The sequence below is a fragment of the Callithrix jacchus genome, chromosome 6 (genome assembly GCF_049354715.1).
Source record: "Callithrix jacchus isolate 240 chromosome 6, calJac240_pri, whole genome shotgun sequence".
Classification (NCBI taxonomy): Eukaryota; Metazoa; Chordata; class Mammalia; order Primates; family Cebidae; genus Callithrix; species Callithrix jacchus.
Window position 1 is genome coordinate 78,409,621 of NC_133507.1, and position 13,526 is coordinate 78,423,146.

The window sequence follows — 13,526 nt, forward strand, 5'->3', positions numbered from 1 at the left end:
TTTCCAATAGCAGGGTTCATAGAAAAGCCTCATTCATTATATAATACACATTGTTTGTTGAGCTAGCATGAATGGAAGTTCCTAAGCTATAGCTGTATTATTATGTACTTTCTGGCCAAACAAGCAGTGCAGATCTACTGCTTCTTTTGTTAAGGAAATCAGATGCAAGGGTTGTGGCTGTCAGGCACCCCAGTGCAGAGGCAGTAGGCAGTGTTCCTATACTCTACCTTAGAAGAGCGAAGTAGACTCACGTGTGTTTTGGTTCAGAGGACTGGGCTCCTTTTCCCCCCTAAGTCAGGCTCATGCCATCTATTACAATCAGGATAAAACAATTTTCTGAAATCCCTAAAATCATACCATCGATTGCTAGCTTTTGAATACAGTGTAAAGCTGTTAATGGAATCTTTCTTTTGACTCTTGCTGGTGGTAATTCCTATTTTTTCATCAATACACAGAAACCTCGCAAGGTAGATAGTTGGGGGTGGTTAATGGGAAGTGCTGTGGGGAGTCTGAATTTTATGTGAGTGCAGTGCCATACATGTTGCTACATTTGAAACAGGAGTGTGTTATATAAGATTCTCTGGCTAAACCACCAAATAAACAGGTTATAACAAACAAACAAAAAAACCCCTGTGGTATACGTCAATGCAGACGTATATGTCAAATGATGTGCTATCCATGAAAGATAGAAATCCTCAGTTCTGTTAAGGCATTCCATTTTTCCATCCTGTCTGTATGTTTGCTCTAACTCTAACTCTGTTTCTGCAAAGTCTCTCTGCGTGTTGCCCAACGTGCTCGTAAATGATCAGACTGTCAGTGTATTGCAAGGGACTGTAGTTCAAAACATTGGCGGCTGAAATCAAGAAGGTCCACGCTTGCAGGTGGGGTGGGGAAACGGCAAAGGCAATTACAGGAGTTGAGTAAGCCAGCTTCCCAGGTTGGGCTCTTGAGAAGGCCTGATCGTTTCTTCTACCCCTTCTCTTCACACTCAGTTATGAAACCTATGATACCTTGCGAATTCTGTTTTCTTTTCAGCCATTGATTTTCAACTTGGGCAGGCAGGGTATTGCACCGAAGTGAACTGGAGTCATTTAGAAATGCCTTTAGAAACTGGCTGCTGTGAAGAGTTGGCTAGGAACTAATGTATCCAGCTCCTTGTTCTCCAGAACTGTATAAATTTCAGATGCACTGGTTCAGAGGGGAGCCATTATAAGTATGAAAACATTTTTTTTTTTAAATTTTGCCTTTGGGTCCAGTCTCACAGGATAGCTGAGTTTTCCTGTAGGGTGGGAAGTGAAGGTGCAGTGACTTGACTCATTGGCGGTAGTTAATGGAGGGTAGTGCTAGGTACTGCAGTGCTGTACTCCTGGTGACTCAGTGGTGGCCAGCAGGCTGACGTCCTCCGGGCTGTGCACATCCGTGGAGGTGAGGAAGGTGGGAAACCTGAGGAGTGGAGATGGGCATCTGGCCAATCCTCAGTTGAGAGTATGGGAGGCTTTCAGGTGGGCGGGATTGAAACCGTGTCACATAAATCAGAGGGGAAGACAGAGGTCGTCAGATGGGTGAACTGACTCTGAATGCTCATTTTAGTTTATTTGTTTTTATAAGGAAGAATAATGTGATGTGTTACCCAAGATGGTGTGAACAGAGCTTCAAGCCAATGGAGAAGACTAGGCCTAAATAGCTGACCTGGTGAAGTGACACATAAAGCCACACCTGGAGTGCCACCTCCTCAGCAGTCTTTCTCAGTGCCAATGCATTTATGGCTGTAAGTGTGGGGGGTTGCCCAGACTGAAGCAGAGCTCTCGGAACAGGTCTGGTGGATAGGCGTGCAGAGGCTTTTCTCAGTTGGCCAGCTGCAGTCCGAGAATATACAGGCACTAAGAGCTGAGTACGGCACTTCGGTTGGGGGTGGGGGTTGGGGAACCCATCCGTATATGTCCTACCGCTCTGTGCTGTTGAAAATGTCTTTGTGGGATCTGTGGGGGTTAACCTGTGTTAAGTGATTATTTTCAATGTTTTCACACAGTAAGCTTGGAATAAGATCATCTCACCTAGGGACTATTTTATTCTGAATAAGAATAAAGCATTATTATGCACTGTTAGCACCTCACATCCCAACGGTAGGAGAGAGATTTTGGTACTGTGTTGCAAGCCTTTGCTTAAGAGTCTGGTCCAAAAGTAGATATTATGCTCCCAGTGCCCTAGATTTTAGTTTGTAACCTCTGTGTTTCACATACTGTACAGCTATGAAGCGAGAGGAAAAAGAAACATGCCAGAACACACTTGAGTCTGGCATTTTAGATTCTTGAGTCCTGTGGAGCCTTTTTGGGCAAGTCCATTAACTTCTGTTCTGGTGTCCAGGAGGGTAGTTAAGAATCTGGATTATAAGGAAGTGCAAAAGATCATTCAGCACCCCACAACAGGGCCCTGCTTCTGAATAGGAGATTTTGCACAGAACGTCACATCACTTCTTGTGTTACCTTGACGTGGATGACGGAGTGTGTGCTTCCAGTTGAGCCCATACCTAGCCCAGGCTGGTTCCAATGGATCATGCACATCAACTCTTCCTACACTGGCTGCTATATAAGAGCTGCCTATTCTAACTTCACTGTCCCTACTGTGTCTTAATACAAGTCCTGGTGGTCAAGATTTTTTTCATGGACAGAGCCCCCCATGTACACTATACTGTGTTTTCATCTGATTTGCGGTAGATTTCATTAGATCTGCTCTTTAGTGTGTATACGTATTTCATAAATGGATTCTTGTGTGTTTTGATGTTTGTGGAATTATTCTGGGAATAGATTTATTTTTTCATTCATCAGGTTTATTACATAAACAGAGGGATGTTCTTATAGGGATCCATGGAAGCAGCAGAGAAAGTTACCAAAAACCTACCGCCCAGAAATAGTCACTGTTAATATATTGCTACACACCCTTTCGGATGATCAATGCACATATATGTAAATAGGTCAGTCTCAACCTGCTACTGTGCGTTGCATCCTATTCTGTTTGATGCTTTTCTCACTTGAGAAAATGTTGAGCATACTAGGACTAGAAGTGGCCTGCACAGGAGACGCTTTGCAAAATTTAGTGCTCCTATATGGACCTTCTGGAATTGTGAGCAACTTGAAATACAGATTCTTAGGGTATTTTGTAAAGTGATGCTGGGGTTAGTTGCACATAGAATTAATATTTCATTTCCTTGGCGCAATTGCTTCCATTTCGAAATGCTGAAACTCTAAAGCATTTAGAAGCAGAGACCTGATCTTTTCCTGTGAAAAAGTTATGATCAGGCAATTTGCAGAGAGGAAAATATACTCTTTAAGTGTTTTTCAATCACAGAAAGGAATCATAACATATTGATTAATACTGTTAGAAATTTTATGTATGTAAAAGTTAAGCAAAGGCAAATTTTACAAACTTAGTGTATATGTATAACAATATCTGAATGTATATTTAAAAGCACATATTTAAATTTACATGTACCTACACATTATTATAAGGATAGTTATTTAAGCTACTTGTTTTCTATAAGCTGTGGAACTATGTATCTTTGTCTCAATGTCTGTGTACCTCTGCATACATGTGTACTGTTCACTCTCATACCTTCACCTACATTCATAGACAGATATGTTCCATGCCTCACTAATTGATGGTTAATGCTAAGTAGGAGATTTCTACTGTGGAGCTTTTGGAGAAGGAAACTTAACTGCTTTTGATATGAACAAAGATACCCAAGAGAGTTGAAAGGCAACACAGCCACAAGAGAATAAAGGATTGCTTCTTTCAAAGATACAGTAAACTTATTTTAAATATGAAGATAGTCCTTGTGCTTGCTAGGGAAGTGAATAAACTTCAGACAGAAGGATCTGTGTGTTTAGGGGCCTTCAGAAAACACTCTAGGGATTTAAGGATTAGATTTCTTTCAGAAACAAGAACACGAGAGGTCTCTATGGTTTGGTAGATCAGAGCATCCTTTCTAGGGTCAGAAAGTCTTTCTGGCCTATTTATAGAGAATGAGGACTGATCTGTAAGAGAATCCAAGGACTGGATGCTGGCATCTCTGACCAGAGAAGAAAACCAAATGTTGCTCCTGGTTTGTGTAAGAAATTTGACTGAGAAAATCAACTTGTTTTACTCAGCTGAGCTAAGTTGGTATTTGGCTAGGGTGTGTTAAGTAAATGATGAACTGAGCTTTCACTTCAGTCGGTCAATTTTTAGCAATGATAGTTTTCTAAAATATATATTGAAATTATTTCTAGATATAATTGGCATGGAGCTAAAGAGAGAAATTCCTTGAATCTGATCAGATCCCATGAATTTGCTCTTCCAACTTGTCGATCTTGCTGCTTTCTTGTTAATTTTCCATTTTTTGAGTCACAGAGGCAAGAATTCAGATCAATCCTTGCCAGGTACTTCCATGTCTCCTTTTCTGCTGCTGCTGTTATTATTATTATTATTATTAGACTATGATGAGTCAATCCAGGATTTTAGAATATGGACCTATGACTCCCTTTGTATGTACTCAATGAACATTCCATTATTCTGTGGCATAAGACATTCTATGTGAAGGTCAGCAAGAATGGTAAAAAACCATTCTTTTAGGCTGAAGGTGGGGAGGCATCCCATTGCCTTAGCTCTTCTCTTTCTATGGGGTTCAGCTTGGACGTTATTTCTATGTCCACAGTTCTCCCATTTTGGTCACTATCTCCCCTTTACTCTCTCTTACCCAGGTGAACAAGGCCACCTAAGGAGGACAAGAGAATATAACTGGACTGGTTATCATTTTTCATTCTCTTCTCTTCCTTCTCCCACTAGTCCTTTGCAATAATCATCAGGCCATGAACTCAGGTATCCATGAGGTTAAGTTAAAAATTATACCAAGGAAGCTCTACAGATACAGGCTCTGTGTTCTCATCTTCATCGGCTGATTTAGGGGCCTTTCATGTGTTTGCACCAGGCTGTGGTGGCTGTGAAAACAGCAACAGCTGTAAAGCCACACTGGAAAAAATACATTCATTGGGTGGATGCCTGAATTCTCACATGAGGCTGGAGCACTGCTGAGTAAAGCTAGTGTTCAGAACAACTTAGAGTGTAAAACCCAAGGGAGTTTACAGTTCATATAAAATGATGACAGCAGATTGAGAGTCATAGATTTTTATGCATTGGACTTTGAACTTTTTAAGACTTTGAAGGGCGTGAGTCTAAGATAAAACTGTGTGGCTATTTTTACAGTACGTATCGGTATGCCAAAAGAAGGTAGCCCAGATAGCTCATGTGACAATCTTTGAGATCTAAATAGACCTCAAATACTTGCTCTTGCTCTACATTTTATATTCTTTATAACATGGCTGCATAGTTTTAGTTATAAATATTTTCCTCTCTTTTTAAATGGTGCCATGTTATCTATACTTCCTGTGTTTTTTTTCTCTTGTGTCTGTCATCAGAAATATTGAAAAGTCTTATATTTAAAACAGGATGTTTTGAACTTGCATTTAGCCTTTTCATTCAGAGGAGTTGATCTAAAGGATCCACTCAGACAGGGAGATTGGCAACTGTCAATTACTCAGGAGCTTGTCTGTGTAGTTTGTAAAAAAAAAAAAAAAAATCGGTTCTCTTATTTTGTCTTTCTTATGCCTATTATTCCTTAATCTCTCTTTTCTTTTTAGCTTGAGCATTATATAGGGAAAAGATTCTGACCTTCAGTGTTATTTCTATTGCAGCTTTGTTAAAAAGTTTGGTGAGTGATAAGGTTATAGCTGAAATAGTTTTTTGATCTTTTTTAATCTCAATAAAACTTAAATTTTGTCTTCTATTGGGCATATCTATCATCCAGGAGAATTTCAGGTTTACTTTTTGCGCTTTGTATTATGAAAAAAATGGTGTAGTATAATAGTGTCATGATCAAAAGTGGAGACAGACCAGGCACGGCGGCTCACGCCTGTTATCTCAGCACTTTAGGAGGCACGGGTGGGTGGATCACTTGAGCTCAGGAGTTTGAGACCAATCTGGGCAACATGGCAAAACCCCGCCTTTACAAAAAAAAAAAAAAAAAATAGCAGGGCATGGCAGCATATGTCTATAGTCCCAGCTACTCAGGAGGCTGAGGCAGGAGGATCCCTTGAGCCCAGGAGGTTGAGGCTTCAGTGAGCTGTGATCATCCACTAAACTTCAGGCTTGTTGACAGAATGAGACCCTGTCTCAAAAAAAAAAAAAAAAAAAAGTGGACACAGTGCCATATTGCCAGGGATTGAAGATTGAATCCTGACTTCTCTTTTCCTACCTTGTGGGCATGGGTATATTTCTTTTTTTTTTTTCCCCCAAGATGGAGTCTTGCTCTGTTGCCCAGGCTGGAGTGCAACGCTGTGATCTTGGCTCACTGCAACCTCTGACTCCTGGGTTCAAGCATTTCTCCTGCCTCAGCCTCTCAAGTAGCTGGAATTAGAGTCACTTGCCACCACACCTGGCTAATTTTTGTGTTTTCAGTAGAGACGGGGTTTCACCATGTTGGCCAGGCTGGTCTTGAACTCCTGATTTCATGCTCTGCCTACCTTGGCCTCCCAAAGTGCTGGGATTACAGGTGTGAGCCACCGCGCCTGGCCTGAGTTTATTTCTTCAACTTTCCGTGTCTTGGTTTCCTCATCCCTGTCAGTAATAATAGAAGTCACTTTTTGGGTGGTTTCAAAGATTAAGTTTGTTAATGTGTATAAAGCCCTTAAAAGCAGATAAATGTTATCTGCCATTATTGTTATACACATAATGAATGTAGTTATAGTTTCAGTAACTAAATATACCCCTTCCTCTATAGGTTCTGATAGTCCCACCAAGTTCTTTGTTTTATTTTCAGAGCCCATACATGGTTTTTCACAGTGATTTCCAAAAATATTATAGTGGTTCACAGGTAAAGGAATTCAGTAATCCCCTAAGGCCCTATGGTTAGGTCATTGTATTTTGTTTTAGGAAAGCAGGTGGTAAAGTGTGTAATTGAAAGAATGCTGGGAGTTGGAAATCTTGGTCTTTGCCACTTTTTTTTAACTTTAAATTCCGGGGTACATGTGCAGATTTTGCAAGATTGTTACATAGGAATACACATGTCAGAGTGGTTTGCTGCATCCATCCCCCTGTCACCTACATTAAGTATTTCTCCTAATGGCAAGTCACTTAATCTCTGACTCAGTTTTTCCCTCTTATAAAATAAATAAGTTCGAGTAGATCATTTTCTAAGGTTTCTTCACATCCAAACTTCTGTACTTTTTTCTGATAAGCCATTTCTTCAGTTAAGATAAAAATGTCACCATATGCCATTTGCTTTTTGAAGTGATCAGTTACCACGGTGTTTTGTACATACTGAGTAAAGTGTCAGTGTTTGGACCTTGAGTCTGGATGTTTGTCCTTTTCAGAATCTTTGAAGGAAGAAGGTATGTGTGATACATCTTGTTGAGTGGGGTAGATGTTTGAAAAGGAAAATGTTTTATTTAAGACGTTTAATTTTTGAAGCCAAAAAGGATGCTTTGTCTATTGCTCGTTTGCTTGCCAATACCCACGGTGCACTTCCAGCCCACAGTGATTTGAGCTTGGAAACACTTGAGTCTCATCTCTAAGAAAAAAAATTAAAAGCAAAAGCTTTCTGAGAAGTAAATTTCTCCTAACTCTTACTGATGATTGAGAAAAGGTAATTTTGCTATAAATTATTTTTCCTTCTTGGCTAAGGTATCTGAGCTGTACACTACCAGATTGTTGATATAAAAATATTTTAAATCATTGTCTTGTGATGATACTGCCTAATCATTAAGAATATTAGTTGTTCAGTGTTTTCTTCCTCCACAGAATTTTCTTCAGCTCATTATTATTATCCTTTGGGATATTCTAAAACCATTAATTCATCAATTGAAAAATCCCAGGAATATAATCAATTCTAGGAGACAGTCATTACTTTTAAAAGTCATTCATTACTTTTTGTTTTTTGTTTTTTTTTTTGAACTTTAGATAATGATAAATGCTTGAAGAAAAATCATGTGAAAGGGTGGGATCACAAGAAGACTTTTTTTTTTTTTGAAAGAAAGAAAGAGAAAGAGAAAGGGGGAGAGAGAACAGGAGTCTTGCTTATTGCCCAGGCTTGAATGCAATCTAAAAATAGGTATTAAAAACCTCTTTTATGCTGATAATTGTGCTTAACAGTGGAGACAGGAAGGAATAAGGGAAGAAAATAACAAACAAACAGCCAACCAATATTTCATTTAAATCTGTGAAATGCTATGCAAATGCTGAAGAGTGATTTACTTCCAATTATGTGGTCACTTTCAAAATAGGTGTAATGTGATACTGAGAAAAATGTATGTTCTGTGGACCTGGGGTGAAGAATTCTATAAATATTCACTGAGTTTACTTGTTCCAGGTCTGAGTTCTAATCATAGATGTCCCTGTTAATTTTCTATCTCATTGATCCATCGAATATTAACAATGTGGTGTCAAAGTCTTCCGTTATTATTGTGTGGGAGTCCAAGTCTCTTTATAAGTCATTGAAAACTTGTCTTATGTATCTGGGTGCTCCTATATTGGGTGCATATATATTTATGATCCTTGACTCCTGTTGTTGCATTGATCCTTTTACCATTATGTAATGTCCTTCTTTGTTTCTTTTAGTCTTTGTTACTATTAAAGTCTATTTTGTCAGAGACGAAAGTTACAACTTCTGGTTTTTTTTGCTCTCCATTTGATTGTTGAGTCTTCCTCCAGTCCTTTATTTTGAGTCTTTGTGTGTCTTTGCTTATGAGATGGATCTGGATACAGCATACTGATGGGTTTTGACTTTTTATTCAATTTGCCTGTCTGTGTCTTTGATTGGAGCATTTAATCCATTTAAATTTAGGATTAATATTGATATTTGTGAGTTTAATATTGTCATTTAATGCTATCTGGCTATTTTGCCCATTAGTTGATAGAGATTCTTCATTGTGGAGTTACTATTTACCTTTTGGTAAGTTTTTGGGATGACTGATACTGGTTGTTCCTTTCTGTGTATAGTGCTTCTTTCAGAAGCTCTTGTAAAGCAGGCCTGGTGGTGATGAAATCTCTGAGTGCTTGCTTGTTCATGAAAAATTTTATTTTTTCTTCATTTAGGAAGCTTAGTTTGGCTGGATATGAGATTCTGGGTTGAAAATTCTTTTCTTTGAGGATATTGAATATTGACCCCCACTGTCTTCTTGTTTGTAGGGTTTCTGCTGAGAGATCTGCTGTAAGTCTGATAGGCTTCCCTTTATGGGTTACCTGACCTTTCTCTCTAGCTGCCCTTAGAATTTTCTCCTTCATTTCAATCCTGGTGAATCTAATGATTATGTGTCTTGGGTTTGCTCTACTTGAGGAATATCTTTGTGGTGGTCTGGAGTTGAGTATTGTCCTGCCTTACTAGGTTAGGAAAGTTTTCCTGAGTAGTATCCTGAAGAATATTTTCTAGCTTGGATTCATTCTCTTCATGACATTCAGGTACACCTACCAAATGTAAATTAGGTCTTTTGACATAGTCCAGTATTTCTTGGAGACTTTGCTCATTCCTTTTTACTTTTTCTTCTCTAATCTTGTCTTTTCATTTCATTTGATTAAGTTGGTCTTCGACCTCTGATATCCTTTCTTCTGCTTAATCAATTCTACTGTTAAAACCTGTGCATACTTTGCGGAGTTCTCGTATTATATTCTTCAGTTCCATTAATTCACTTACATTCCTCTCTAAATTGTCTATTCTCGTTAGGATTTCATCAAACCTTTTTTCAAGGTTCTTAGTTTCTTTACATTGGGCTAGAACATGTTCTTTTAACTCACAGAATTTTCTTATTATCCACCTTCTGAAGCCTAATTCTGTTATTGAAATGCACTTGTTCTCCATCAGGCCTCTCCCTATAGAGGGAGAAGCATTCTGATTTTGGGTATTCTCGGCCTTTTTACACTGGTTTCTTCCCATCATTGTAAATTTATCCACCTTTCATCTTTGTAATTACCAACTTTCAAATTAGATCTCTGAGTGGACGTCCAACTTGTTGATTCCCATCGCTGGAATCTGAGCAACCCACTGTGCTGGCTAAAACAGCTGCATTAAAATTAATGGTGCTTTTCTGCCCGGGAATCTCCAGTCTGGCTTCCTTCTTGAGTCCCTTTTTCAATCAGCTGAATAGGCGACTCTGCCTTCCTGGAGGTCCAAACGTCAACCAGAAGGGGACCCAGTCCTGTTTACTCTGCACCGAGAACCACCATGCCAAGGCACTGGCAAAAATGCTGTGGCCACAAGAGTCGCGCTGGTGACCTGTGGGTCTCCTCCGCTGGGAATCTCCTGATCCATGAGCAACGAAAATTCGTCTGAAAGTGTGGCATCCTCTCATTCTCTGTGTTTTCACTGGGAGCTACAATCCTGAGCTGGTAGTAATCAGCCATCTTGGATCTCTCTCCCCATTCATTACTTTTAAAAGGAATAATTGTGCCTCGCCTGGGTAAGATCCATCCATGATAAGGTGAAAGGATACAAAGATAAGAGAGAAAAAGGCAATCTTGACTTGAGCCCAATCTCTCAAACAGTCCTTTAAATAATGTTTGAACAAAGTAAGAGTTGGGGGCAAATATTTATCGTCAAGCTAGAAAACTATGGCGAATGTCATGCTAAAATGGTTAGTGCATAAACAAATTAGTTCCTAGCTGCTTATTTCCAAAAAGTTATTATTGATAGCTTAACATCATCTAATTTCTTTTCTTTTCTTTTTTTTTTAAGATGAAGCCTTTCTCTGTTGCCAGGCTGGAGTGCAGTGGTGCAATCTCAGCTCACTGCAGCTTCTGCCTCCTGGGTTTAAGTGATTCTCCTGCTTCAGCCTCCCAAATAGCTGGGACTGCATGCATGTGCCACCATGCCCAGCTAATTTTTTTGTATTTTTAATAGAGACAGGGTTTCACCATGTTGGCCAGGATGGTCTTGATCTCTTCACCTTGTGATTCACCTGCCTCGGCCTCCCAGAGTGCTGGGATTACAGGTGTGAGCCACCGCGCTAGGCCCCACCTCAGCTAATTTCAAATGATGTCCTAGAGTTAATGTCTTGGGCTTTACTTGATTCAATGGTTCTGTTTATCCAAGTGATAGAATTAAGAACCTGTTTATCAAATTTTCAAATCATCACACTTGATCATGTTGTTAACATTTCGAATACAGGAATGGAACCAAGGTGAAGTTGATAAGGTACCGGAGGACAGAACATTTCATTATGATGCACAAGGCCCTTTGTGAGGTGCTAGGATATTGCAGAGCAGGGTAAGGAATGAAAGCACACAAATTACGGCTAGTTAGACATTAGATTTCAAAAAAAAAGACCACATGGTAGTCATGTTTCATATTAGTTAACTGAATACCAAAAATGTGGTACATAAACATGATGCATAGTCTTAGAGTGCCAGTGACAGTGTTTCTCTATATTGTAAAAATCCCTGAAGGCATATTTTTTACTTTATTGATCCAAAGGCACACTTTTCCTCCCATATTTAACATGGCTAACACAGGCCTACATCTTAAAACGAATGTTATTTTGCAGTTTTATTGGCGGTTTTTTCCCCTTCATGATACATAATCTAATACTGAATCTTAAAATCATTGATATCTCAAATTCAGTGAAATGGGAGTATTTGGGGAAAAATTTTTAAACAATACAAAACCACAGAGTGTAAAAAATTAGTCTTCCTTGATGACTTCCCAATCTGCTCTCCTCCCCACTGGTAGTTATTCTTAACAGTTCAGTGGGTATCCATTTTTATGCATTGGCAAATAGCAATATTTAGAAAAATGTACTTACAAGCAAACATATCATATTTGCAGTCTTTAAAAATGCAAATAAGATCATAATAAATATTATTGTGACTTGCTTTCTTCACCTAAAAATGTACCGCGGATTTTTTTCCCAATACCAATTGATTCTTTCTAATAAAAAGTGACATAATTGCTGTGCAGTGTGGTTTAGCCATGATGAAATTTTCCCACTGATAGAGATTTAGACTATTTTTCATTTTTTGGTCTTACAGCTAGATGCTACATTAACATTCTCTCTTTTTTTCTTTTTGAGACAGAGTCTCGATCTGTTGACCAGGCTGGGGTGCAGTGGCATGATCTCGGCTCACTGCAACCTCCGTCACCTGGGCTCAAGCAATTCTCCTGACTCAGCCTCTTGAGTAGCTGAGATTACAGGTGTGTGCCACCACCCCCAGCTAATTTTTGTATTTTTAGTAGAGATGGGGTTTCACCATGTTGGCCACGCTGGTCTCGAACTCCTGATTTCAGGTAATCCACCTGCCTTAGCCTTCCACAGTGCTGGGATTACAGGCATAAGCCACTGTGCCTGGCCCAACATTCTTTTACATGAATCTTTATGTATACATGGAACATTTCTCTAAAATGGCTTCTTAGAAGTAGAATTACTGGATCAAAGGATTAACACATTTTAAGATGTATATATATTGGTGAGCATTGTAAAACATTTTTACATGATACATTTTTTTGGTTCAGAAAAGAACCAATTTAGTTCAGCCTCTTTAACTTGAAATATAAGACTTCAAAGAAGTTTCTTGATTGTGGAAAGCAACTTTAGAATATGACCTCTAGATTCTATAGGAAGAGCTTATTTACTCTCCGTTGTAATAATTTGGTTTAAAAATAACACAAAAAAACTGGGAAAGTTTTATATGCCCTCATCATTTCAAAGATGAAACAATTGAGGCCCAGAGAAATTAGGCTACTTGCTTAGAATGACCCAATTTGTAGTAGAGGTGGACCTGGAGCCTTCCTCACATTTCTTTCTAGAGCAATATTCTTTTTATGATGCCAAATTCCAAGGCTTAATACTCTAAAAAACAGGAATAAACCTGAAGAGTGGTATAATTGTGTTATTTGTATGATGCTTGACAGCTTACAAAGCAGTTGGAAGTTGGGTGAATCTCCAAAACAGAGATCAGATTGCTCTCTGACCCAAATGGTGAGAACTTTATCTACTTGGAGACCAGATTTGCTTCCCAATTTCTTTCAAGATTTTGTTTGATGTTGCTTTATGATATGGTTTGAAGTCCCATGTCGTTGATGGATTAGAATGATAATACACCCATAAAACTTAAATGAACATAAAATTTCAATGCTAGAGAATGTCACAAAGAGGTTTTGTGTTTTAGGGAAATGTTAGAGCTCTCATGATTTGTATGCAGGCCTTGATGACAGTTGCAAGTTACTGCTACATTTGGCCTTAGCCATGAGCATCCGAATTTCATTTTTATTCTCTGCTTTTCTCATTTACAATTCATCTCCATGAGCTTCCAATTCAAAGAAACATTTGCATGATTCATATTATATAATTTTTAAAAGGTAAAAGGAACAGCCGTATTTGTAAAAGGTACAAGGAACTGTAAGTTCTGGGGGTGAGGGTGGAGAGTGTCCCTGACAACATGCTCAAATTAGGATAAATTGAGAGGGTTTAATAAAACGGAAAGGTATTGGTAGGGTGCAAGGAAACCTC

General features: G+C 38.9%; 1 protein-coding gene across 12 annotated transcripts in view; it reads left to right on the forward strand.

Moving 5' to 3' along the window:
* CACNB4 (calcium voltage-gated channel auxiliary subunit beta 4) overlaps positions 1-13,526 on the forward strand; it is a 296,835-nt gene that overhangs the window by 131,261 nt on the left and 152,048 nt on the right. For 4 of the 12 annotated variants that reach the window (XM_078327789.1, XM_078327794.1, XM_008998896.6 and 1 more), the window contains one exon: positions 1,609-1,768. The exons of 6 other annotated variants lie outside the window; for them this stretch is intronic. In XM_078327789.1, coding sequence (XP_078183915.1) covers positions 1,763-1,768 — 6 coding nt within the window. In that variant the 5' untranslated portion in view covers positions 1,609-1,762. Of the gene's footprint in view, positions 1-1,306; positions 1,426-1,608; positions 1,769-13,526 lie in introns of those variants that run through there. 2 more of the 12 variants (XM_035304900.3, XM_078327795.1) reach the window with 1 other exon arrangement.